This window comes from Bactrocera oleae, chromosome 4, assembly GCF_042242935.1.
Source record: "Bactrocera oleae isolate idBacOlea1 chromosome 4, idBacOlea1, whole genome shotgun sequence".
Lineage (NCBI taxonomy): Eukaryota > Metazoa > Arthropoda > Insecta > Diptera > Tephritidae > Bactrocera > Bactrocera oleae.
In genome coordinates, this window is record NC_091538.1 from 67,547,249 (window position 1) to 67,574,104 (window position 26,856).

Here is a 26,856-nt window from a genome sequence, read left to right on the forward strand (position 1 = left end):
CAAGTCAACCTCGAGTGTGTTTTTCGAATTTTACTATGGAAATTAACATTGAGCAAAGAGTTTGTTTGAAATTTTGTTATTCCAATGGAATAAGTGCGACGGACGCAATGAAAATGTTGCAGAAGGTATTTTTGATTGGTATAAGTCGTTCAAGGACGGCCGTACATCGCTGGAGAACTTGCCCCATGATCGTCGTCCAGCAACGTCAATAAACGAAGAAAAAAGGGATAAAATAAATATTGAAGAATAATTAACCGTTTTTGTTTTATTGAGCTAGTCTCGTTTATATTTGAGCAGAAGGTATAACAGGTTGTAGGTAGGTTGTGATAACATATGAGAGGTAGCAGAGACTTTACACATCTCTTCAGGATAAACTAAACATATTTTGGTTGCAGTTATCAGCAAGAAGTCCGACGATATCGACGATATAACATTGAAAAAAATATCAATTCTAGCAAAAGAACGCTGCTATTTATTGCTAGAATAGATTTTCAATGACAATTGCTCTCAAAACGCAAAAAGTGTATCATGAAACTTCTTTGAGCCAATAGATGACTTAAATAAGAAACATGTCGCTGTAGTTAAATACAATACAACTCCAGGTCTTATAATAGATATATGAAAAATTGGTGGTATTCTATTGTCATAAAATAACAACAGCAACAATAAAATTGTCCGATGAAATAAAAACATTTAAAAAGTATAAACCGTAATGGGTTCATCACTTAATCTCAATTGTAATAGTTTTGTATGCCCTTAACGTAGCTATGGTTGGTCGCACAGCCACAAATATATTATATAATATTACAAGTATATAGTATGTATATGCATATGCGCTGGCACTGCTTCGTATAGCTTAGCTTTAGATTTATGTTCACAATTTATTACTTTTATTTATTAATTTTTTATTTTTGGTTAGTAGTGGCTTATGCTCACAGTTGCTCACTCGAGTGAGCGAGTGCTGCTGCGTTTCAGGTAAAACTTCGCATTCAGTTTGTATTTTCAGTCGTCGCGTGCGGTTCGTTCGCAACGAAGAGCTGCGGCCACATAAACATTTCAAAACAAAAATTTATTTATTTACTATTTTATTTAAATTTTTTAACATTTTGACGCTGAGTGAAAAACTTAAATCAGATGTAAGCACTTATATGTGTATATATGTATATTTTAGAGTGGAAAGAAAGGTAGTGTGAACGAAATTTCCAAAGCATGTCAATGAACTGCTAGCGCATTCTCAATAGTGCTGTATTGTTTTGATGTCTTATCATACATTTTGTTTATTATTATTTTGTTTTTTTTTGCAAATCGAAAGTGGGTCATTCATTACGTTGCAACTGAAGAAGTGAATCACATTGTGGCCAGTTCATGTTGTTCATTCAATTGTTGTAAAATTACATTGTTGCATTGAGAATATCTCTTTAGAAATAAAAAGAAATGCTTGATTGTCTTCATAAGAAGATAAGATAATTAAATCATAAAACTGATCAAATTTGATCCGGACTGACAAAAAACAACATTTCCACGTATTTTAATACAAATCTTAATTATCGCTTTCTAAATAGGCTACTGTGCACACATAAGCACTAGAGGGTGCTCATCTACGTTGTGAAGCATCTCTTTTGCGATCTCAACTCGACGTCGTTCTTGCAAAAGATTCAGGTCTTCAAGTATTTTGGTACGAGTATACCGGTGACTCGCTTCATACCCAAAACATTAACCAAAATGTTTTTACCCATAAGAGATGCTCGGATTCTCTGCTATATCTCTAATGCCAACACAACGATGTACAAGCACGGTTTAACTTTTCCGATATTATCATTACTAACAGAACATGAACGTCTCGCATGAGGCTAGTTTTCGATAACTTCACTTTCTTCACTAAATATTTTGTCTCACTCAAATATTTATGTTTGAGATGGAGTTTACTTCCCTCAACTCTTGTGCAACATTCCGTAGTCGTGGTTTCATTGGAAATACGCAATTTCAAACAAACTCGTTTTTCATATATTTTTTTTTTGTTTTTTTTTGTATGGTCAAAATCGCCACACAAACTTTTCGTGTCATAAACAAACAGCTGCCAAACACACACACACTAATTAACATATGGTGATCAAGCACAGTTTAAATGGACTAGTCCGAGTGAAATTTGATCAGATGGTATATATTTTTTTATTTGAAAAAGAATAACAAATTTAATTGAAAAAACTCGAAGATATAAATATAAAAAGTGGTTATTGTTATATTATGATTTTTAACCTCGAGAAAAGAATAAAATAGCATCGCTCTCTATCCCCCAAAATAGATGCCGAGTGCGACATTCTACGCCGAAAACGTACCATTCGATCAAATCGAAAAGCTCGCCATTAGCGGCGGTTACTCCGCGATCTATGCAACTACAAAGCCCAGCGTTGATATTGTCGGAGACTGGCAGAACCGTTATTGCTCACTAGCTGACACCTTCCAACCCATCTTGGATCGTGTACATAATTTCGAGGTGCGTGAAGATGATGTTTGGATTGTAACAAGCACCAAATGTGGCACAACATGGGCACAGGAAATGACATGGCTGATTTTGAATAATTTCGATTTTGAAAAGGCAAAAATGGACGATCTCACCATACGTTCGCCATTTTTGGAGTAAGTGCGAGCGATAAAATCTTCAATATAAACTCCCTCAATGAAATATTTTAGATTCAATGGTGTTGTACCGAATGTTCCACATGACACAATAGAGGCCGCTAATAAATTGCCATCACCGCGTTTGATAAAATCTCACCTGCCCGCTTGGCTGCTGCCGAAACAAGTGTGGACAAAGAAGCCGAAGGTGCGCATAAAAAACTTAAAAATAAATCAGAAAAATATAATAAAGAAAACCCTCGACTTTTTAGATCATCTATGTGTTCCGTAATCCGAAAGACGCGGCTATATCATATTTTCATCATTGGCGCGGCATGGTCGGTTATAAGGGCACGAAAGAGGACTTCATGCATTCTTACATTGATGGCCACGTCAACTTCAATCCGTTCTGGCCACATGTGCTCGACTTCTGGCAATTGCGCGATGAACCACAAATCTTCTTCACCAGCTATGAGCGCATGAAGCGAGACTTGGCGGGTGTCATCAAGGATGTGTGCAAATTCTTAGAGCGCGAAGTTCAACAGGAGCAGCTGACACAGCTCGTGGAACATCTTTCGTTCGACAAAATGAAGGATAATCCCGCGTGCAATCATGTCAAAGAGTTTGAGAGTATGAAGGCGGCAGCTGGTAGGGAGGTCGATGAATTTAGGTAAAATAGTTAAAGCTTTTAAATAGACAAGCAAAAATAACAGTAAATTTTAAACATTTTAAAGCAGATTTGTTCGCCGCGGTATAGTTGGCAGCCATAAGGATGAAATGCCGCAGTCAGCTATACAAGAATTCGATGACTGGGCGGAGGATAACTTGAAGGGTTATCAGCTGACTATCGATGATTTCGTAAATTATTCGAAATACTAACTTTTCTCAACTTAAATTTAAGTTTTATACTTTTCACACGTATTTTGTAAATACTATTTTATAATTGTAATAAAATTTGTTTTAATCAAAGCCTTTTGGTATTTTCCAAAATATCGTTTTACGAAGTTTGGAGAGAAACTTTAAATTTAATGGTAACCTAGTCAAATCTTTTCTATTTGCTGAATTTGGAGATGGGTCATTTGATATTCGTATCTGAATTTTGGATTATCAGCTAATAGCAGTTTGCCTTCGACAGAAAATGGAAAACCTACTAGCATATTTCTGCCACGAAAAGACTTCTCAGTAAGGCGACCCATCGTTATAGCTCTCACCATAATCTTAATAATGCTATAACGAATAGTAGAAGAAGATATGTGTAGGAGCCAAGCTTCGACTACTTGCTGCTTTGACTGTACCTTCGCCTTCGATGAGTCCACGTTTCTTGAATCTGAAAAGTAGTTATTTTTCGCCATGTATGACAGGTTGAAGTAAGACAGAGCATCTTTTTCGAACTCGAAACTGAAGAACCTCTTACTGGAAACTCTTTCGTGGTATTATCATCATCTGTTCCGCTTAACTATGATAATATTTATACAATAATTTAATAATGTTTAGCAAGTTAAAATATAATTGCTTGTTATTTGAAAAATATATATATAACTACAGCAAAATATCAGCTAAAATATAAATTGCAATGAGTAAGGTCAGTCACGTTTTTTTATTTAACAGCAACATTTGTATTTTTAAGAGCTTCGTAGGTCATAGCACAATTTTTAATGTAATCACAGAAATTTAATCTAGAGCATGTTAATATAATGTTATATTAACACTCTCTGTACAAACATATTGCTATGTAACAGAGCTTTTATTTCTTGCTATTAAAAAGCTTTTCTACTGAATTAACTTTTAGCTTTCAACAGTGTTCACTCAACAGATTTTACAAATACTTTTAAGATAATCAAAAAAATTTCAAAAATTTATCTGACTTTCGCAAGTGATTGGGCCAAAAACATATCTATATAAGACTCAGCAACCATGATGAGAACCGAAAATTTTGTTTACTTCAACTCCATCCATTTCATTATTTAATTTATTCATTGTTTTCTATACATTTTTTTCATGATTATAAATTAGATATACAAAAAATCATATGCGGTTGCAAACATATTAACAGAGCTTTCATTTCTTACTGTTAAAAAGCTCTTCAATTGGAGCATGAAAATTTTAGAAACTAACCGTATTCTTGTAACAAATTTTGCAAATACATGACGACGATCTTCCAACTTTTCTATACTATTTTTGTGATACAATAGGTATCTTTTTTAGAATAGGCCTTGGTCTAAGCAAATTCTTTCAGCTGGGAGCCAAATTCGGTGAATACGATGGATGCGGGAGCAACTTAAGGACAAATTCAAGCAATTTAAGAATCGAATTCTTTTATGCTCGCACCACACTCACTTGACATATAGGTTTTGCATTTGCATATATTCATGAAATATGTGTCCAACACGTTTCTTTAACATCTCGTCTAACTTCATTTTGCGGTCATACAAAATCATTTTGTAGAGCTTTTATGTTTTCGTCATTAACATTCGCAAATCACTGACGAATAGTAGCTACCCACAACGCAGAGCCGGGATAACACCACCAAGCCAATTTTTAGTATCAAAAAGATTTTTCTCTTCGTCAATCAAAATGTTACATCTCTCAAGCCAAATGTCCGTATGCTGTGAGATTTATACATGATTAAATTTAAAAAAAAATATAGAAAAATAATAAAAAATGTTTTATTTTATTAAAATAACATTTATGTAAATTAGTAATATGCAAAAGAAATTTTTACAGCGCAACTTCGCCATCAAGCAGAAGCAACTCATTTAAACTGAGCCCATAATAATCGAGATTACGTTGTATCATGTCGTCTAATTTGGCAATAATATCTGCTGACAATTCGTCCTTATAGCCGCCTGCCTTACCTCGGCGTACAAAACTATAAAAATGTTTATTTTTTAAAGAAACATAAAAAATTGCATAAGTTAAATTAGACATACTTATTATTCTCATATTCGCTTTTAAATTTAGCACGCATTTGCTCGAACTCCCAGCGATGATTTACTTTGGGATTTTCTGAAAAGTGAAGGCGAAACAATATTCCAAAAGGTGTAATTCTTTATGCTCTCAAATACTCACTTTTCATCTCTTCGAACGACAGATGGTGCAACATTTTTTGCATTTGCTCTTCGTTGATCTCCTTATTTAGAAATTTGCAAATATCTTCAATAACTTGACGCAAGTTCAGTTTCATGCGTTCGAAACTAGTGTAGAATATCCACGGCTCTTTTCGTAACTCATAAAACTCGGTGACGTGTTCAAAGTCTTCCGAAGGCACAGTGCTTTCTTCTTCTATGCACTCCAATGCAAATTCCTGCAGGTTAGTGTCCTTACAAAAGCCGAGGCTGCGACTGTGGTAATATCGTGAAACAATGTAATCTTTCGGATTGCGGTAAACGTAAATTAGCTAAGTAAATACACAGAAGTAACAACTTAATTTGTGTTAATTAACATAAGAAAAAATCAACCTTGGGTTTCTTGATCCACAGCTGCTGTGGTAGTAGTGCCAATGGCATATGTGACTTGATGAGGCGTGGTGATTTAAGTGCCTCAATTTGGTCGAGTGCATGGTCCAAGTCATTGTGTATCATATATTCAAATCTATTAAATGAAAATTAGTATATTTTACACAAGTTTTTGTATCTAATTCGATTCGCTTTTAGTGTTGTACAAGCAACCGTTAGATAAACAAATAACTCACCTATTTTAAAAGGTAAACATACTACTTTAGTATATACTAATTTCCAACATTATTTTAATTTGTGTTAATCTAGATATGTAAAATTGTAACTACATTCAGATTTCATAAAATTAAAGATAAAATATATAAACAACATCAGTTGGCAACCCTGTATAGCAAACTTAATATCAACAATGCATTTGAATCAGAAGTACCATTCGAAGAAAAGCATTTGATTATTGCCGACAAACCTTAAGATATCAAATTGTTTTATAACATATATACATACATTAGGGTGGGCCAAAAAAACGTTTCTATTTATTCTTAAAAAACATTGCAAAAATTATTGTATCTTTTACGATTTAAGATAAATGATCGGTAAATTCCCATTAATAATAAGTGAACTCAAACTTTACCAGAACTTTTTCTTCGTCATTACATATACTTGTATATTTGCACAGTCTAAGGAAACAAAATTATAAGCTTTTTTTAGGTCCACCCTATTAAGCTTAAATATGTACATAGCTATATCTTATATAAAAATGATTGAGGTAGTAAACCGTTATTTGCTTCTAACTCCTCACTGCAGTCGAATTTAAAAGTAGTTGAAACTGACACCTGATGCACAGACTAACATGCAACGACATACAGTTTTGTACTAAATATTATATGTATTATATATGTTATACACATACAAATACTTAAATGTATGTATGTAATTAGTATGTCTCAAACGTAAAATTTTTCCAAAAGCTAACAACAAGTAATAACAGTTTGATATCTACATGTATACACACAACATACTGATAACTAACTTTAAGTCCCCGCTTCGCACACTTACTCCAAAAACGGTGTTCTCACTTCCAAGTGCTCACTGCGTGCCGCCTCAAAGTCAAAGTCGTACAAGACCAACCACAGCAATTCTTGTATCCAAGTTGTGCCACATTTCGGCAGCGTCACAATCCATACATCGTCGTCTCTCACCAGCATATCGTGTACCTTATCGACAAACCCCTGACCGCACTGCTCCGATAACTTTCTCTTTGTCCAATCTTTTTGCAGCAAATTGTTGGGGAATGCTTTCGGTTGTACTATTTCATTATCCATTTTTGTTTATGTAAATATGTGTATTTATAAATGCAAAAAATCACTGAGTTGAAAAATCTATTTGAATACTGTTTGACTATTTGGTGTCTTGTCTCTCTAAAAGTCGGTTTACTACTAGCATATTTGAATACGAAGTCAGGCTATGATTGCAGTGTGGTACAATTGCTTCTACTATCAACAGTTGTTTATGAGTGCATCTATATACATACATATATATATATATATATATGCGTATGTGCGTTGATTGTTAGTAAATTACGCGTAGCATTAAGGTGTGTCATTTATACGGATCACTTTGTTGAGCTGCAAATCGAATGTATACAACTCTATACCTGTTCACTGAAAAGTAAATTAATCCGAATATTAATAACAATTTGAAACTTGCACCATTTCTAAATCGAAGAGAGAGAAGAAGAACATTTTATTCTTTTATTAGAATATCTTTACTTATATTTTATGAAAAAATTACGAACTACTACCAAATTTTAGTGTTTATTTCCTCATCGTATATATAAAATAAAATTGTTTTTCATTTAAAAAACTAATCCGAAGAATATTTGTCGCGCCCTAATATATATTTCTTACGGGTAGGCTTATATTAATATTGACTTACAACACATGCATTGGCACACATATATTAGATAGCACTGTTAGGCTCATTTTAACATTATAAATAGGTTATACGAATATAGCAAAGTAATAAAAAATGCATCATACATACATATGTATATACATTTGCTTCAAAGCGAAGCGATTTTGACAATCAAATGCAGTCACATTTGTATATGATTCGAATGCCTCGGTTTTTGTTTTTATTTTCGGTATTTATATTAATCTTGGGATTATGCCAGATATATTATATATACAAGTAAGATGTCCAGGGAGCCTTATCTATTGTAATTGCATATAAATATATAAAAAAAAAAATGAAACCGAGAGTGAACGAAATAATTTCAACATTATCAAGTATGAAAACCATACATGCATAAAAATAGTGCACTCGAGCAATCAAATCTTCTCTTTTCTTTAATTTCCACTCTTATAACTCAGTTAATATATCTACCGATTCTTGGGAACGATTTATACATCGATTCTATGACTATAGCCTAGAAGTGAAACTCCAACAATTTGGTTCGAAATTGGCGCCAGGCAAGGCAAGAGGTTTGAGAAGCTTTGGTAAATTCAATATTTGTCATATAAGCGCCAAAGACGATGAATCCAAGATACTTCGAAACAAAAACACCGTTAATAAACACTTTACAGGTACATAAATGATATGAGGAGATATGTGTATTTTGATCAGTCAGTTTATAAGAATTTTCTTAGGGAGAAAAGGGCGTGTGCAAAATTTCTGATCGATATCTCAATAACAGATGAACAGAGGTGCAAACAGAGGGACATGGCAAAGTCGACTTAGTTCGGCATGCCGATCATTTATATATATACCTTATAGGAACTACGACGTTTCCTTCTGGGTGTTACAAACTTCGTGACAAACTTAATATACCCTGTACAGGGTATAAAATGCGGTTATGGATGAAATTTTTAAAAATTGCACAAAAAGATTTTGAATGACTATAAAGTGAAGTTGATCGAGACGACTAAAAGTTTAAAAACGTAAAAAGAATGTATTGGAGAAATAGTTTTGAGTATATGGCTATGCGAAATCTCTATGAAAAGTGGATGCCGCCCGAGATCACAATCGTTCAGTTCACCGTGTCATAAATAAATTAAATCGTTTGTGAAATTGTATGAATTGAGTTTTTAAATGCTTGGAAAACCCCCGTTTTCTCCGGATGTGACCTCCACCGATTTTTTCTTTTTCTCAAACCTCAAGTTCTCGCTACGCTAGGAAATTACCAAGGATGAGGCCCATTTTGAAGCGAAGGATCCAAATTTTTTAAGATTGGTTTTGCCATAAGGATGAGGTCATTTTGCCCTAGTGACAACAGATACTAAATCGCTGGAGGATATAATACAAAACCAGCTGTAAGTAGTAAGGGAAAACTGAGACGACTTTTGGGTCAAAAAACAAAAACTTCATAGTTTACAACTCTTGCAAAAAAACTCTATAATCTACAAATATAAAAAGTCATGCGCTCTTTTTCGTTATTTTTTTACTTTTTTCTTTAGTATAAAAAATAAATTATAAAATTGTAAATGATTATAATTTATGCTAAATAACTGAAAATGCATTTGATGAGCCATTTGAATAAGTATGAGAATTAGAGAATGGAAAACAGTCTGTTTTTACCGAAGCCGTAGGAGTGACTTAGGCGGTGGTGGTCTCGATTTTCTTGGCATTATCTTCCTTCGAGGATGGGCCAGTTTGTGAGATTGGCACCACGCGTTCAGTGGCAGGAGGAGGCAGCTTCTTCATGGGAGCGGTGATGGTGAGAAGACCGTCCGAGGACAAGGATGAGGTCACATTGTCGGGGTTCACGTCGCCTAAAAAATTAACAACATAATGGAAATTAGTATAATAAATATTTCAAATATAAAAAAAAAACTTTAAATCTGGCACTTACTTGGCAGCATATAGCGTCTGGAGAACTGTCTGGAAATAAAACCATGCTCATCCTGGCGCTCCTCGTGTTTACCTTCAACGAGTACAAACTTGTCGGTCACCTTGACGGTAATCTCACTGGGTGTGAATTGTTGTACATCCAAAATCACTTCAAATTTCTCATTGTCGATATTCAAAGTGGAACCAGATTCCTGCTTCTGCAAGCTGGTGGGTGAGCGTTGCCATGGCCGCAAGTAGCCGGAACGCAACATTGTTGGACGGGAGTTCCAAACGGATGACAGCAAGTCATCGCGTCTATAAAGAATTAGAGAATTGGATTAAAATTTGTTACATCATTGATGAAGGACAGCAGTGGTTCTTGTGTATTTTTTTGCTACCTTAGCCCAGTGCCGAAATGCTGGTCCAAGAGGCGCGAAGTGCGCGTTGGAATTTCGAAATCATCCCACCAGTCACGGAACATTAGTGGCACTACTGACATCTACGGTTCAACGACGAAATCCAAAATTTGTGGTGTACAATGACACGTGTGGCAGTTAAATGGAAAGTAGAGAAGAACACTTATGGTAATTAATAAAATCACCACGAAAAGTTCATTATTATTTATGAATTCAAGCCGAAAAAAGCACTTTTAAATAATTTAAAATATTTTTAAATTTTTTATTATATTTTTGGTTTAATAATTTCCAATAAAATTCTACAGTTATTCACCTTTTATTTGAACTTAATGAAAATAATATAGTTTCACGCTTTTTTTGGTACTTCCGCGATTTTTCACGATTTTCCGCTCGTTCTCGTCTTTGCTGCTACGCGTTCGCTGCGATTTTGAACTGAAAAATTTCGGCGCTCGTTCATTTTATATGCCGGCGAGATTGTTTGTGTTTTCGATCATTTTAGCCGATTTTCAAGATGATTTTCGTTTAAAAATATTAAATGAAAAATTTTGTCGCTATTTTTAGCGAAGCGTCATTTCATGTTGTTGGCTTCTCACGCAAATACACATGAATGCCGTTGTTTGGGAAATTAACAGCATGCGTGGGTCAACGGATATATCAGTCTAATTTATTAATTGAATATGGTGATAAAATTTATAAAGTTCTGCGGTTGAAAACTCTTCGATTTTTTATATGAATGTTGAGGGATTTTGATTGTGTTTGTGTATGTAGGTTTTGAAAAAATTCGAATTTCGAAAATAAATTAATGTATTCAATACTTTTTTCGTTAAATTTGCGTTGATAAAAACTAGGTTAGGTTAGAGGGTCGATCCTAAGAAGGATCACACTTGGACAGCTTAAACGCCGGTCCGTTGTGGTACCCAAAACTCCTATGAGCCGGATCAATAGACCCTTACATGTCGACAAAGCGCTTTGTGCCTATGACAAACTTGTTGAGACGGCCAATATCTGTTTCGGCCAGATCTTCTGGTCCGCCAAAAGTGTGATTGCCGAGTTGTTTCAATCTCAACCTAGCAAAAGCCGGACAATGGAGGAGAAAGTGCCGGGATAAAAACTAACTATCTTCCAAATAAACCTCTGCTTAAGTTTTCCAACCAAAATTCGTCGAAAGAAGTTTGTATGATTTTCGCGTAACGTCAATAGGTGAATCTTATAGGATCAATACATTTAAGTTTAAGTATCTTTATCTTAGCAAGCTTTTAGGGTCTCCAACTTTTCATAAGACGTTATATCCACCTGCAAGTAAAAAATTATGCTTTTCTCGTGATTTTTACTTTAATAATAGAATAATGCCTTTTATCTTTTTTAAATAAATAAAAACATGCACATTTACAAAAGTTAATTTACTTTAAAAATCGATGAAGCATTTTGAAAAATTGTTAATTCTCTTGATCCCGTAGCAGATTTTTAGGAGGAGCTCCGAAAAAATTTGTCTGCCAGCGAAGAAGATTTTTCTACTTAAAATTAACTCAAATTCAAACTTCAAAATAAAAAGTATTATTACCATAGATGAATACAGGTAATAATCGGAGAACTTGTCAAAATTTTGTTTTTTGGGAAAATGTTGCCTACCCAAAAAAAATCGTGTTTTGTGAAAAAATTTACAATTCTCATCAGAGATATTATTTCCTCGACCATTATCTGATAAATATACCTAACAAGCTCATGTCGAATGTTTCAACTGATGAAATTCCTTCACCGGCTTTGAAAATATCGTTTCGAGAAAAACGCGTTTAAAATTTTGGAAGCCGAATTCACTAAGTTAGGAAAATTTTTCTAAACCTCCGAAACTATGGTATACGACAGATCAATTTGAAGTTTTCGGAAAATATTCTCAAATATTTATATAAATTTGATATATGTGCAAAATAATCGTTATTTTTTTTTTTAATTCACAAGTGGATATAACCCCCCAATAGATAGGACTACTACATTGAAATTGAATCTGGCGACTATATCATTTGCTAACTTGGTGTACTATAAATGAATTACTTGTTATATTAGGCAAAAAATTCTTTGCGAAGATTGTAGAGTTAGAGAGAAGAAGTTAAGACCATATGCCTCTCTTATTGGGTTGTTAGCCCTTATTTCTTTTTACTGATTATCGAGTTTACAATTTCTTCCAGGACATAAAATATAGAAGTACATAGATTCTCTGATATTCGCTACATATAGTAATATTTTCTTAACTATGAGATTAATACTAAATACGATAACGAACTATTTAATATAGATAATAAAAAGCTTAGTTTTATTTGAACTCTCCTTTCTTCACAGAGACAAGCGGCGTTATTGTAATGCATGGAGACTGCTGAATTTTTGAACTCATCGCATAAAACACCCCCAAGGTTGAGGTATATTTCGAGTGGGTTTCCGAACCCATTCTTCTTTAGTAAGAAGTCAAATGAAAAATGTGTTTTCCAAATTTGGAAATTTATGTTATAATATATATATATTTAAATATGTCGGTTTAAAATAAGCACAGTATATTTGTTTACAAACAGGCACATGCTATAAATAAAATAAAATATATTAAGATAAATTTTCCGCAAATAAAAAAATGTGCTTTTTTATGAGGTAACTTGAGTTTATCATGACACCCACGTATGTATGTGTGTACATACATAAACACTGAAACATTTGGAATGAACTAGAAATGGAAAAAAGGCTAACAAAGATTTGCTAATAATTTTACTACAGCTTAGTAAAATTAATTTTTTTTTTGTTTTTCAGAAATAAGTTAATGATAGCATATATGTATGTATGGACACGGGAAGTAGAACATAATTTTATAAATATCTGCCCACATTTTTAGATATTTAATAATATCTTACTTCCGACCCGAAACAATTCACCTTTAAATTACATTTAGATATTAGGAAAAAGCAAAGCAAAAGCTTAGCAATAACCTATATGAATTATTTTAATATACATACACACACATGTAGATACATATGTACATACACGCATGTGCGTGTGCAAATATTATTGTTTGTGAATTTTTGTTGAAATATTTTTGAGCCATTTCACAAAAATTTCACGTCAAAATGACTAATAACAAAACAATTAACTTGTGGGCACAACAATGAGTTCACGATGTGAGCAATTCGCATAGGTAAGCGAAATGAAAATAAAATTTAAATAAGTGTTACTGAAAATAGAAAAAAGAAATATTGCAATGTTTTTCTACATATTTCGTATTGCTTAAGCAGACCAAATGGCAGGAATAAACATAAATTAAGAGATGAGCAAATAAAATACTAAACAGATGTGTCAAATAGAAAAACTCATATATATACAAGGTGTGTACACATATATGTTTTGTTCATATCGGATAAGATACGTTAAACTATTGTCTATTTTTCTCAGCTAATATTTAATCGCAAGAATTGGGTAAACTTAGGAGTATTTCGAATCGAACAAGCAATGGGCATAAATCATATAAATTGGTATAATCAAGTTATGGTATATATAAAACCTCAAAAAGCGTCTTCTGCGCTTGAAGCATCCATTATAAGACACACTGTATGTTTATAAGTATGAGTATTCATGTCCACCAAATAAACCGAAAAACTATTAATCTATATATTATATTTAAATGTATATGCATGAATGTCGCCATCGGATGCTGAATCATTTGCCAGCATGACGTTGTGTTGATAAAAATACTTATTTTTATTTTAATTTTTGGTTTTTTTATCTATATTTTTATTTATGTTTTGATTTTAAACATTCAGACAAGTTTTCGTTTATATCAAAAAAACAAAATAATTCCTTTGCTTTCTCTTTCGTTTCATAATTTTTCAGTTTTTCACCTTTGTTGGTATATATTATACCATATTTTAGGGTGTCCATTATTTCGCAAGTTGATTTTGTTTTGCAAACGTCCCCTGAAGATTTAATTTTTGCTTAAAGCAAGGGATCGAACGTAAATAAACTCACTATTTTTAATTAAAAGCGTACTTAAATCATTTTACTACTTTCTGTTATAATTTACATAGGAATTTTTAATTTCAACGGAAATAACGGACATCCTAATATATATCTATATATACATATAATACATATATATATATATACATACGTATATGCGTATATAAGAAAACAAGCTATTCATAACCGAAAATATCACTTTGTTCGTTTGTGACTTCAGTTCAGCAGCTGCTTGCTGTATTCGCTGTGGGAAAATAATTCACGTTATATGCCTAATCGAAATAATTTTCTTGTAAAATGTGCGGAACAATTTTATTGGCGCTAAATGGCATGAAAGTTTTATTTTACATATAATGTATTGGCATATATATATACATTTGTATGTATGTAATTAGCTTTCCAAAGGCGCCATGACTGAAGAAAGGCATTCATTCCTATATATTAATTACATACGTTTATCTATTGGCTTGTGTGTGTACTTTCAAGTGCTGGTAGGTGTGAATGAAAGATAAACATGCATTTGATGTGGAATTTGCAATTAGGAAATAAAAACCTTAACATTGTGCATTTGTTTGCAATTTTATTAGCTACTACCTGACGCAAAACTATTTTTACTTTTTAAATTTATTTTTAATTTTTAAATTCATTTGGCCATGCATTCTAGGAGTTCAGAGATGGCAGCGAAATTGCGGAATTAATACTCTTTTTTTTTATATATTTATATTTATATTTTTAGGATAATTTTGCCTAAACTTTTTTTTCCTAATAGCGAGCCTTTCTTCGAAGACTATACCCTATATCTATTTTTATCTTATATACACTTGTGTGAACAGTTGAGTATTCAGCAAACTTTTTAAAAAAGATGCACCAAGAAGTAAGAGCTCAAAACAAACCATATGCAGATATGTGTTAATGCCAATACTTTTTAATCTAGAAATATGTCCCGAATGCCACTAAGCAAGACAAGAGAATAAACTTGCAACATAATCAAGGTTGCTATAGAATGTATATCAGCTGTAATTACAATTAACCAATCTACAATTTTAAATGTTATTTAACAATCTTCCTTTAAATTGACACTATAAGTTTGCTCATAATTTCGATGTCAAAACTGTTCCATAAAAGCAAACGCCGGGAGAGCTGTTTTCGATTTTTGTGCGTTCTTCAACTGAATTCCTCCGAGTTTATTTGAAGCAAATTCCTTAAAGTATGTATGAATCTCCTTTGTTACTCATTATTAACAACACTTTAAATAATTTCACTAAACATTTTTAAGAAAAGGGTTGTGAGATCATTTAACGATGTTGCGTATACGACATGTAGGCCATAAACTTTTGAAATGCATACATACAACAATACTAAAACAACAACGATGTCAAGTTTAAGTTCTATGATAGTTCATGAAACAACCGGCTAGTTTCACGCAACTTTATTATTCTATTGCTGATGGAAAAAATCTAAGCAGCTACACTAAACTGTTCAGGTGCAACATTCTATAACAGCGTATTGGCTGATGTCAACGATAAATTATTCTGAAAAGTTGGTTATATTCACTTGAAGTTGATCTGGCAAATAGTTTCGGAGATATGAGCGTATTCCTCCGAAAACCTTAAAGACCTTTTTTCTCGAAACGCTATTTTCAGAGTCGGTGAGCAAAGTTCCACGGCTGGACCGATAGACTTGAAATTTTTCCACGACCTTCTTAGATATATTTGTCAGGTAATGTGTTAAGCGATAAGATTTTGACAATAATTTCGTTCTATACTCGTAAATTTTTTCACGTAAAACGACTTTTTTTGGAAGCCGCCATTTTGTTAAAAATCAAAATTTTGCCTACTCTTTCGGTCATTACCTGTACCATATTCATACATACTAATAACAAATTTCTTTAGTTTTTGGATTTGAGATAATTTTGAGCAGACAAAAATTACTCTCCGCCAAACACCTTTTTCGGTGGTCCTCTTGGAGATCGAATTATGGAACAAGGAAACACAACATTTTTAAAAATTTATCGTAGTTTATAAAAATACATGATATTCTGTAATTTTACGCTTGGTTTTGTTTATTTATTCAATAAAATGCCTCTTCAAACAAAACCCAAAATCATGAAAAGCGCGTTTCTCTGACTTACAAGTAAATATAACACCTTAAGTTGAAACTAACAAAAACACTTTTAGATCCAACGCTCTCTCTTTTAGATCTAAAATCTAATGTAAAATCACTCTTGCAAAGAGAAGCTACTTTTTAATCGAGAAGTACAGTCCTCCTCTCTCTCTCTCTCTCCCTCTCTCTCTCTGGACCGTCAGAACCAACATTTTATGAACCTCTCTTCATATTCGACTAATTATGTGTCAAGGAACCACGATATCATTTGGTAGAAAAAAAAAATATCTATCTCTAGATCACTAGACAATTTATAGTATATTTTATGCCGTTATAACCACAACAGCAAGATGGAGGCTTGAGAGGCAGATTTTTGGTATTATTTATTTATTTTTTTGGTTACTTGCATATTAATTTGGCGAAATATCCATCAATGCGAACTCTGCCTTTATTATTTGTGATAATTTGGCTCCAATACCTTGAATATTTCTAATATTTTTAAATTTTTTTTTCAAACAGGTAATCCATTTTTCTTCTTTTCAAACTGCATACCGCACATTTCACTCTCACTTACCGACGACAAGGATGAAATGATGCGAGACTCTTTGAATCGAGAGAGAGCTGTCAAAACCCACATTTTTTATAACATTTGCCAATCATGCCACTGTCGAACGAAAATGGATTGGGTATTATAAAAAAAACTTGGGGGTATTTTGCATTTCGATATTATTTTTAGGTGCTCCGTCCCCAAGTAGGCCTATATAACGCATATACATCCCTATATACTTGTATTTATATTATAAAATTTTTAAAAATGCATATAACATAAAAAATTAGCATATAAATAAAAAAAATTATAACAAAGAAACAATACAAGTCATAATAAAATATCATGGTTTTATAATGAACTTTTTAAATTAAATTAACAAATAAAATTTAGTTGCACGTTATTCAAAAGTATTTGTGTCGTTCTTTTCGCACTGCTTTTGTTAGCTATTTTTAGCGGGTTTATTTCTGGCATCCCGCCTTTTTTGACATCAGCTGTTCGAAATTCCCTGATTTTTATAATCAGGGAAAGAGAATAACAGAAAAATCAGCGAAAATGAGAGAGTCTCGCATCATGTCATCCTTGCCGACGACTTAACACGAGAGAGAGCAGAGCGCCAGTGACAACTGAAGGCTATGTGAAGTGACAGCTGATTGTGAGAAGGGCTGCATTGCTACACAACAACACTGCCATGCACTCGACTGCCGACAGGTTAAACGACAAAAACATTTAACATTTTGACATGTTGAGTGCAGCATCGCAAATCAAAGTTGAAGAGTTCATGTGACGTGACGGCTTTTTACAACGGCAACACAAATAAATAACAAAAAGCACGCAAAACAACAACAACAACACATTTTGGTGAATGCAGGCCGCAGGGCACAAAAGAGACAAAGCGGAGGTGGCACAGCAAAAGCGAACTAAAGAGGATATGAAATAATATGCAAATAAAGTAAATAGAAGCAAAGTGCAAAGGAAGCAAAAAAAGTTAACCAAAACAACTGGACAATAAAGGAAAAATTTGTGGAACGATTTCGATTGAAAAAATTGATGCGCCTGACAGAGCAGCAGCTGCTGCCGAAAACAGCGACCAACGAAAGGAGCAACAGGAATCAATAAAACGCGTACAACAATAACACTAAGAGCTGTGAAAAAGCAGCAAACAAAGTAGAGAAGTCCAGTTGAAGGAGCATACGAAATAATTGAAATTGAAGAGGGTCCACAGGCGGCAGCTGCTGTAACGTGAAGCGTAAGGATTTGCAGGCGCAGACAGTCAAGCACTCGAGCAAGGCGACCGGAAAATAAAAGCGCGAGTGTAAAGCGGAAGCGGTGTACGCCGGAATGAAGAAGGTGTGTGTGGTTTATGCGCCAATAAGAACAAACAAATAGAAAAAAATCAAATAAATAAATTAGTGACGCCACAGGATATGCGAAAAAAATCCATTATATATAAAATGTGCTAAAAATTACACGTAATTTGTTTGTACTTTAAGCTACCAGTGGCTTTATTGGCCAGCACTTTGCTGCTGTGGCAGGCCACGGCGCTGGCGGGGCGCATCGTGAAGCGCAGCTACTCCGATCAAAGCGTGCACGGCTACCAGACGGAGGTGAATGCTTAACACACATACACACCCATACATATATATACAAAAATAAACTAATGCCTATGTTTTTTGCATACAAATGTTACATCCGCAGCGCACATGCTGGTGGAACGAGGTGTGCAAGGAGGAATTTCAAAATCTTTTCCGCTGCAAGTGTCCACAATTCTCATACTGCCGGTAGTTAACTGTTTGAACTATTGAACAAAAAAAAACAAAAAAAAAATATTATTATTTCTTTCTATTATATAATTCGCTCGCGTGCATGTGGCTGTGTGTATGCATGTGCAACAGCTCACCAGGACGCTACTACAATGCGTATTGTTCAATGACCGACACCGGCTACATATGGACGCAGCCAACATGGGACTGGGTACCTTGAATGCTGCCACCGCCGGTTGACTGCCTACATATTTAAGTGCTAAGCACACACCAACACACGTATATATATATCACATATTTATATACTTATGCACCCACATTTGCCTATAGTTAGGTTATAAAATATTCAAAAGCAAAAAACAATGAAAAGTCGTAAAAATATATACCTATAGTATATAGTCTTACATACATATGTACATATGTATATTAAAGCTAGCTCTAAGCGCAAAGAGTGCTTATTATTAACACAGACATACTAATGGTGCTTTACAACACACTTTTAAACTTAAAGAATATTTTACACAAACAATAAAAACACATACACACACAAATATAACAAATTACAATTGTTCCGTTATTCACAACAGTCATTTATATATACACTTATAACATAGCTTAAACATATTTACTAATATATTTATGTTAACCTTCTTTAATCCAGCGCTTAAGCTACTTTTCATATAAATACCATTATAACATCTGATCAAATTTGACCCGGACTGGCAAAAGGAAAACTACATTTTCACCAATTTTAGTATAAATCTAATTATTGCTTTCACAATAGACTCCTAAGCCAATACAAGCATATCAACGCTTAATTTAATTTTCCATGCGTTTCTATTTTCTTCGATTATAAGACTCATCCTTATTTAAAACAATTTAACATTTTCCGATTTCCTACAGCACTAAAAAAAAGGTTCTCCACTTTGCAGGTATTACGGCCTTCTCCGTAGAAACCTAAAAAAAATCTCTATTAAAAAAATAAAAATTGACAAAATGGCGGCATATTAAAAAAAAAAAAATTTTACTCAAAATTTGGATCGTTTTTTGTCTGCCAAAACTCGATAGATGGAGAACCGTATACATATCATGCTCAAAACTATGATATTAATGGGTTTAAAGATAAACTGTTAGAGCTGATTGAGCTGAGCGGCTGCCCTTTATAACGCTGTAACTCAAAAACTATTTGAGATATCGATTTAAAATTCGAGTATATTAGTTTTAATAGTATAACCTATCGAAATGTGAAAAAAATAATTTTTTGTAAAATTTCACACTAGATTTGCAGCTGAACTAACAAATAATGTTAATAAATTTTGACATTTAGGCTCATTACGCCTAGACTTCAAAGCAAAAGCGGTGCCGAAAGCAACATTGATTCCATTCTCACGAAATCCATCTGTTAGCGATCTCAAAAACCGTATGGTTTTGTAAACTACTTAAGGCGTTTAGAAGTATTCGCTACCAAATATTTTAGAAGAATGCTGACATTCCATGGCTGTATAAAATTCTGTGTTCGTTCCGGTGACGTAAGGCCATCTGTAGTGAGAGTCTTTAATTTAATTTTTTTTTAAACTTCAAAGCTGCGGCATCAAGCTATTCGCTTCGTATTCTTTGGTTTTGTGAGAAATAGTGATTTTAATCAGCGATAACACGATGCACTACCTAATTTCTGAATTTCACCTAAGGAATAACTGCAGAAAATATTAAAAGTTAGATACAATCACATATGTTTACAGATATCGACACCAACACATACTCACACACATACATTCCTGAAAGCTTTTACGAACGACCAATCAACTATGCTTCCAAATTAGTGAACCTTATACATTATTAGTATAATAACACGTTATTTATATATACCCAAATATACATACAATATACATATATAAGCATATGTGCATAGAATATTGTACACATATATGTATATATACATATGTAAATACGCGAAAAATCAACAACGCGAACACTAAATGATCATATCCTCTAAAACGTTTTACCTTTTTAACCTTAAAGACTTATTGATGCAACGTCATCCCATTTGGTGGGCGAACCCAAACACATACATGCACATTCGAAATAATATATATATATTTATGCACGGCACAGTTGTAGTTATGCAAACGATTACAAATATATTGTTATTAGTCTACATACCTATAGCATACATGTCAGAGTTATGCTAATTATATCTACTTACATATACTTACATATATATACATACAAAATATATATGTATACAAATGCTACGATAAGTATGATATTGTTGATGAAATTTTATTAAATGACATATTAATAAATCTGCCAATTTGAAAGCAACAAAAACAATAATTACATACAGACAATTTAATTTATTTCCCTTCAAACCGGTTTTTTGAGCTAACATAATAATACTGGGGATATACTTAGATATTACTTAGTGGACACGTGTGATAAGGCAGCTGTGATTAGAAATGGCAAACATTATTGTTGTCTTTTTATAGTTCACAAAACAGCCGCCTGCACACACACATACATGCATACATACATTCATTATTATTACCTTACTTGGAAAGCTTTGTGAGTAGATGTGTTGGTATTTTTTCTTATGTATTCACTCCATCGACCTGTCGACGTCAGCAAAATATTGGAAAATCAATACCTGCAACATTTGCTGACAATGCACAGTGGGCCAAATAGCAGCGGTAAGTGAGTATCTTCATATTAGGAGGTTATATAAAGTTGATAGTAAAAACAAAAAAATTTTTTTTTGAAGATGCAGTTTATTTAATAAATCCCTAAAAATCAACTTCAAATTTTTGGAGAATATTCTTGTTATAAAAAATCGATTTTTGAAATTCACAAGTGGATTCAACCCCTTAAGTGCTCATGAGCTGGGTTTTTCATGATGGTATAGCAACTGGCGCACGATTTGTTTTCGATTGGAATAAATAAATATTTGAAATAAATTACGTAAACGAACTGACACATCAAATAAAAATATTGTATTTGCTCATTCTAACAGCTTGCCACACCACAGATGTTTTCACTGGTAAATTCAGTATACGCAGCGATAGGTCTGTTAGTGTAAAGGGTGCGTTTACCAATATCAACTCTACAAAGAGTCAATTTAATATTTCGACCTTCTTAAAGCTCAGAGCTGAAACCCTTTCGACCATCTACAACTTGAGTATGTTCCCATTTTGTCAAAAGATTATTTTCGAACTTCATATCCATGGTACACTTAGTCTTCATCTGTATTGGACCAAGTTAAACCGAGTCAAAATGCCTTAATCGAGTACTTATTTCCATGGGTGGTTTGTGTCTTGACTTGATCCGAAATCAGCTAGTTTCAGCTAGTTTATGATAGATCTAGTTTAGATCATAAATTTGAAAAAAAAGAGTGTTTATAGTTTAGAGAAAAATAAGTTGTGTTTGCATCGAATTGTGATTGCTGATGAAATATGTATCCATTACAACCCTAAGCGTAAAAAAATCATATGTGAAACCTGGACAACCAGTCAAATCAACGGCAAAGTCAAATATCCATGTCGATAAGGTAATGCTCTGGATTTGATGAGATCAGAAGGACATTATGCATTATGAGCACATAAAACCAGGTGAAACCATTAGTGGGGATCACTACCGGCAACAACTGAATAACTTGAGGGGAGCGATTGCCGAAAAACGACCAAAAAGATGACTAAACACAAGATAATAATTTTCTATTATAACAACCAGTTAAAAACTATTTGGAAAGCAGCGGCTGGGAAAATTTGCCTCGTCCGCTTTATAGTCCAGACCTTGACCGAAAATAGCATAGTTTTAGATGGGCAAACCTTTGAATAACACTATTATACATATTTATTATATATAAACGATCAATCTTTTGGAAAAAACCGCACAATAATGTCATAGATCCAATACTTGGACTAGAATGCGAAGTATGTGGCCTTCTCAGGCAACCTCTGCTTTGACTCAAATAACATTCCTAACTAATTTTCATGCCACACATTTTCCAACTAAGTACCACTGTCGCTGAATTTAAAGACGCGTGCGCACTTTCGCTGCCTAGGTCTACTATACCTTAATCTACGACAACATTAATACATAAAGTAGTACCTATACTAATCAAAAACAGAAACAATAGGAAAATAGTCGCACGAATATACTGCAACGCAGATTTACAAGTCAACGACTATGGTCGGTTAGGGATTCTTTGCATAAAACTCAATTAACCAGCTGTAAGTGCGAATTGACAACACGCTCCATGCGAAATAGACATAGAAGATAAATATAACTTTAGATATATACATATGGAGTCCGAGTAAATATACTTGAACCTTTCGCAAATTAAACGCATTCACTCCACAGCAACAGGATGAGCAACAACAAGATATCGAACATGGAGAAGTTGTGCGGTTTGGCTTTCATTTTGGTCGCGTTGGCTTTCGACTGGAGTGCGTGCAGCCACTTGCCAACTCATCGCATCGACTATCCCGAGGATGCGTTGACGCTGAACGAACGCTTCTTCAACGACGTGCGGGCACTGATAAAGCGGCGGCTCAAGGAAAATGCAGCGGTAAGCGGATGATTATTTAGCTAACGGTTTATTTTTAATCTGTAAATATTCGCAATCACAGTTGCAAGAGTTGCATATGGACAATGAAAACGTCGTTGGAATTGGCGGCGGCAGAGGTGGCAGCGGTAGTAACAGCAATGAGTTCTCAGCTAATTTTGAACGCAGCAGCGCTGGCGGTGGTGGAGAGGGCAGTGTTGGCAGGAATGTTGTAACGCCACCGCCGATGGTGCCAACACCCGTGTTAGTGGAGAACTGGCCCACCGAAAGCCACTCCTTCGGACAGGTCACAGCCGTGTCTATAGATCCACAAGGCGATCCGGTCGTCTTCCATCGCGCCGACAGATATTGGGATGCTAAGTAGGTCAACAGCTGTTACAATAATTAATTTTTTGTGCGTATATATATGTGTGTGTGTGCATTTGTAGTAGTTTCTAAACATATTTTTTTGTGTGGGTGTTTTTTTCTTTGTTATTGTAGCACTTTTAATGACAGCAATATATTCTATTTGATCGAATATGGTCCTATTAAGGAGAAAACCATTTATGTGCTGGATCCCAAAACCGGTGCCATAAAGTCCGGTTGGGGTGAAGACATGTTCTACATGCCACATGGTTTGACTATCGATGTGCATGGGAACTACTGGATTACAGACGTGGCTATGCATCAGGCTTTTAAGGTGAGTTGAGAGTACAGTTACATTGGAAAGAAAATTAGGAAACAAAAATAATAAATAAATAAAAATTTACAAAAAAAAAAATAAATAAAAAAAAAAAAATTAAAATAAAAATAAAAAAACATTATATAAAAAATATAAAAAAAAATTAAAAAAAAATTAAAATAAAAATAAAAAAACATTATATAAAAAATAAAAAAATATAAATAAAAATCAAAAAACATTATATAAAAAATAAAATAAAACAAAAAAAAAAAATGAAAACGAAAAAATAAAAATTTTAAAAAATTTAAATTATTTTAAAAATATATATAAAATTTAAATTATTTTAAAAATATTGAAAAAATTTAAATTATTTTAAAAATATTTAAAAATTTAAATTATTTCAACAAAAATTGTAATTAAATTAAAGAAGTATAAAATTAAAAAAAATTAAAAAGATTTGAAAAATTAAAAAATTCGAACAAAAATTAAAATCAATTAAAAAACGCTACTTTATTAAAAAGTAATAAAAGACAATTATAAAAACAAAAAAAAATTAACAAAAAGGAAAAAACAGTAAGAAAAAAGGTTAATTAATAAATCAAATACATAAATTATATGAATAATAAAACGTTGATAAATATTCAAAGTAATATAAATATTATAAACATACTAAGTAAAACACAAAAATTAATAAAATACTAAATAAATAAAATCTAAACAGGAATATAGTAAACTGAACATTATACACAATTAAATACTACAACCTACTTTAGGGCTGTTATTTAATAATTGCAAAAATCAAAAGCGAACACAAAAAAATATTTCCATTTTCTACTGCTTTCAGTTCAAACCATTTGACAACCAACCGCTGCTCACTATAGGAAAACGCTTCAAGCCCGGCTCCTCCCTCAATCATCTCTGCAAGCCCACTTCCATTGCTGTGGCAACAACAGGCGAGGTAGGTATTGGGAGGGGAAAATTACAAGAACATAATAATATAACTGTTATACGATAAAATAAGTACCAAAACACCTTTTCGAGCATTAAATACGTACTTGGAAGGAAAAGTCACTCATACGCACTGTTTAAACTTACTGCGAACAGAATATTCGATTATATTAGATAAAGGCAATTCTTATAATTGTATGCACATTTGTTTCAGTTCTTTATCGCCGACGGTTACTGCAACAGTCGCATATTGAAATTCAACGCTGCTGGACACATTCTACGCACCATACCACAACCACCGGGTGAGCAAGCAGGCTGAGAGCAAGATCTATATAACATAATAAATTTGAAATTAATTTTTATGTTACCTAATTTTTTTTATTTTTGTTTCTCTAATTTAGAATTCCTCTCACTACAAGTACCGCATGGCATCACTCTACTGGAGCACCTTGATCTCTTGTGTATTGCCGATCGTGAAAATATGCGCGTGGTTTGTCCAAAGTGAGTTTTTGTATAAATTAAACATGGTTACAGTTATGTTGTAAATAAATTGCACTTTTCCCCATAGAGCCGGCTTGAAATCGTCTCAGGGTGAGGGTCAGCCCGCCGCCACCATACAAGAGCCCGATTTGGGACGTGTTTTCGGCGTAGCTGCTTACGGTGATATTGTCTATGCCGTAAATGGACCGACATCCATGTTACCAGTGCGCGGTTTCACCATCGATCCACGCTCCGAGACGATTATCGGTCACTGGGGTGAATTCAAGAATCCGCATTCAATTGCGGTTTGTGTTAATGGTTCGGCGCTGTATGTGACCGAGATCGGTACAAATCATCAGACCAACAAAGTATGGAAATATGTTTTGGTTTAAGTGGTGTTGGTCAAGATGCTGATAGGTCGTGTGGAGGTGTGTGAAAATTTGAAGAAGCAGCAAGCAAAACAAGAAAATGTTTTTTAAATCATCCACAGCAACAATAATCCAGTGTACACGCAATTATATAACACGCAAAATAGCAAACTTGCAATGAATTTAATCGAAATTAAATGTAGTAACTAAATAAAGGGCAAAACGTTTGATTTGCACCAGGAAATGTAACCTAAAGTAAAACATATTTACCTCGTAAACAAACACACACCAACAAAAATATGTAAATTATATTGCTGTAATACAAAGTAAAAACAAAAAGAGCAACTCAAGTCATATCTCGTAGAAGAAATAGTAAATATAACAACAAATAACACATTATTTGATAGCAATTTCGCAACCACTTCCATTAAATATATTTGAAAGTATTCGAAAGTAGCTTATTACATACTTATGTGTGTGTGCGTATATGTAAATCATAACCAAAAGAGCTTTCACTATAATCTAAAAATGCTAGTAACAATTTCTTGATTACACAAAATAAATACAAAATAAACTAAATACTAAAATTATATAAGAAAGCACAATACCGTTAGTTGAAAAGAACACTTAACCAAATCCACCAAATAGAATGAAATGTATGAAATATAAATAGAATGTAGTAATAATGCAAACACACAAGTAAATATGGCATTGGCGAACAAAATAAATTTAGATACTAAAACTAAAGCAAAACATTGATTAGCCGCACTCTAGTACTGCAATATAATCAACAATATATCCTCTAGCATAAATGGCATGTGGTCGTGGCGAAAAATGCACTAACTACTTCCTAGACACAACATTATTCCCACTTCGTTTGTGCTTCGGTGGCTTTGGATTATTTTATTTATAATTTATGCATAAGTAATTGCTTATGCAAATCAAAAGTATTGTAAATTTATTTGTGAATCCTATAAACCCTGTACCTAAAGTTAAAGTAACCTATAAACAACTTATATCAAAACAAAAAAAAAAAAACTAACAAATAAATAAAATTGTCGTCTACCCCATAGAGCTGTGGTGAGTTTAATTATGTGAGAAATTCGAAGTAAACAGAAAT

The 26,856-nt window shown here is 33.4% G+C and overlaps 5 protein-coding genes across 9 annotated transcripts; 3 read left to right on the forward strand and 2 right to left on the reverse strand.

Moving 5' to 3' along the window:
- The first annotated feature begins 956 nt into the window (after positions 1 to 956).
- Positions 957 to 3,585, forward strand: St1 (Sulfotransferase 1). 3 transcript variants are annotated; one of them, XM_070107895.1, is made up of 5 exons: positions 957 to 975; positions 2,303 to 2,637; positions 2,692 to 2,824; positions 2,889 to 3,286; positions 3,351 to 3,585. In XM_070107895.1, the coding sequence occupies exons 2-5, from the start codon at positions 2,303 to 2,305 to the stop codon at positions 3,493 to 3,495; spliced, it is 1,011 nt and encodes a 336-aa protein (XP_069963996.1). In that variant the 5' UTR covers positions 957 to 975; the 3' UTR covers positions 3,496 to 3,585. The 3 variants fall into 3 exon arrangements, with proteins under 3 accessions (XP_069963996.1, XP_069963995.1, XP_069963994.1); XM_070107894.1 differs by lacking the exon at positions 957 to 975 and adding an exon at positions 987 to 1,136; XM_070107893.1 differs by lacking the exon at positions 957 to 975 and having other exon boundaries at positions 3,354 to 3,585.
- A 1,673-nt stretch (positions 3,586 to 5,258) lies between these two features.
- Positions 5,259 to 7,519, reverse strand: LOC106620761 (amine sulfotransferase). The gene is made up of 5 exons (XM_014239377.3): positions 7,128 to 7,519; positions 6,075 to 6,207; positions 5,686 to 6,013; positions 5,547 to 5,622; positions 5,259 to 5,485 (listed from the first exon to the last, which is right to left on the reverse strand). Exons 1-5 carry the CDS (start codon positions 7,391 to 7,393, stop codon positions 5,335 to 5,337), a joined length of 954 nt encoding a protein of 317 aa, XP_014094852.2. The 5' UTR covers positions 7,394 to 7,519; the 3' UTR covers positions 5,259 to 5,334.
- Positions 7,520 to 9,493: 1,974 nt separating this feature from the next.
- On the reverse strand, positions 9,494 to 10,778 carry l(2)efl (lethal (2) essential for life). Of its 2 annotated transcripts, none has more exons than XM_014239378.3 (4): positions 10,629 to 10,778; positions 10,298 to 10,398; positions 9,922 to 10,214; positions 9,494 to 9,841 (listed from the first exon to the last, which is right to left on the reverse strand). In XM_014239378.3, exons 2-4 carry the CDS (start codon positions 10,396 to 10,398, stop codon positions 9,666 to 9,668), a joined length of 570 nt encoding a protein of 189 aa, XP_014094853.1. In that variant the 5' UTR covers positions 10,629 to 10,778; the 3' UTR covers positions 9,494 to 9,665. The 2 variants fall into 2 exon arrangements, with proteins under 2 accessions (XP_014094853.1, XP_014094854.1); XM_014239379.3 differs by having other exon boundaries at positions 10,298 to 10,477; positions 10,629 to 10,764.
- A 5,922-nt stretch (positions 10,779 to 16,700) lies between these two features.
- On the forward strand, positions 16,701 to 21,052 carry LOC106620763 (uncharacterized). The gene is made up of 5 exons (XM_014239380.3): positions 16,701 to 16,784; positions 16,928 to 18,305; positions 18,449 to 18,562; positions 18,654 to 18,736; positions 18,851 to 21,052. The coding sequence occupies exons 2-5, from the start codon at positions 18,297 to 18,299 to the stop codon at positions 18,936 to 18,938; spliced, it is 294 nt and encodes a 97-aa protein (XP_014094855.2). The 5' UTR covers positions 16,701 to 16,784; positions 16,928 to 18,296; the 3' UTR covers positions 18,939 to 21,052.
- A 1,750-nt stretch (positions 21,053 to 22,802) lies between these two features.
- Pal2 (Peptidyl-alpha-hydroxyglycine-alpha-amidating lyase 2) lies at positions 22,803 to 26,808 on the forward strand. Of its 2 annotated transcripts, none has more exons than XM_036370107.2 (8): positions 22,803 to 22,944; positions 23,007 to 23,282; positions 23,344 to 23,639; positions 23,760 to 23,958; positions 24,785 to 24,898; positions 25,103 to 25,190; positions 25,290 to 25,389; positions 25,457 to 26,808. In XM_036370107.2, exons 2-8 carry the CDS (start codon positions 23,082 to 23,084, stop codon positions 25,758 to 25,760), a joined length of 1,302 nt encoding a protein of 433 aa, XP_036226000.2. In that variant the 5' UTR covers positions 22,803 to 22,944; positions 23,007 to 23,081; the 3' UTR covers positions 25,761 to 26,808. The 2 variants fall into 2 exon arrangements, with proteins under 2 accessions (XP_036226000.2, XP_036226001.2); XM_036370108.2 differs by having other exon boundaries at positions 23,075 to 23,282.
- Positions 26,809 to 26,856: the final 48 nt, after the last annotated feature.

What these genes read in the sequence shown, in the direction of transcription:
- Pal2 (XM_036370107.2), top strand. Translation starts at nt 23,082, where the DNA reads ATGAGCAACAACAAGATATCGAACATGGAGAAGTTGTGCGGTTTGGCT. An exon ending in GACAGATATTGGGATGCTAA is followed by an intron (nt 23,640 to 23,759) that starts GTAGGTCAACAG and finishes TTGTTATTGTAG; the next exon opens with CACTTTTAATGACAGCAATA. An exon ending in CTGTGGCAACAACAGGCGAG is followed by an intron (nt 24,899 to 25,102) that starts GTAGGTATTGGG and finishes CATTTGTTTCAG; the next exon opens with TTCTTTATCGCCGACGGTTA.
- LOC106620763 (XM_014239380.3), top strand. An exon ending in TGCACGGCTACCAGACGGAG is followed by an intron (nt 18,563 to 18,653) that starts GTGAATGCTTAA and finishes TTACATCCGCAG; the next exon opens with CGCACATGCTGGTGGAACGA. An exon ending in CCACAATTCTCATACTGCCG is followed by an intron (nt 18,737 to 18,850) that starts GTAGTTAACTGT and finishes CATGTGCAACAG; the next exon opens with CTCACCAGGACGCTACTACA.
- St1 (XM_070107895.1), top strand. Translation starts at nt 2,303, where the DNA reads ATGCCGAGTGCGACATTCTACGCCGAAAACGTACCATTCGATCAAATC. An exon ending in ATACGTTCGCCATTTTTGGA is followed by an intron (nt 2,638 to 2,691) that starts GTAAGTGCGAGC and finishes GAAATATTTTAG; the next exon opens with ATTCAATGGTGTTGTACCGA. An exon ending in AGGGAGGTCGATGAATTTAG is followed by an intron (nt 3,287 to 3,350) that starts GTAAAATAGTTA and finishes AACATTTTAAAG; the next exon opens with CAGATTTGTTCGCCGCGGTA.
- LOC106620761 (XM_014239377.3), bottom strand. Translation starts at nt 7,393, where the DNA reads ATGGATAATGAAATAGTACAACCGAAAGCATTCCCCAACAATTTGCTG. An exon ending in GTGAGAACACCGTTTTTGGA is followed by an intron (nt 6,208 to 7,127) that starts GTAAGTGTGCGA and finishes TTCATTTAATAG; the next exon opens with ATTTGAATATATGATACACA. An exon ending in TGTGGATCAAGAAACCCAAG is followed by an intron (nt 6,014 to 6,074) that starts GTTGATTTTTTC and finishes GTATTTACTTAG; the next exon opens with CTAATTTACGTTTACCGCAA.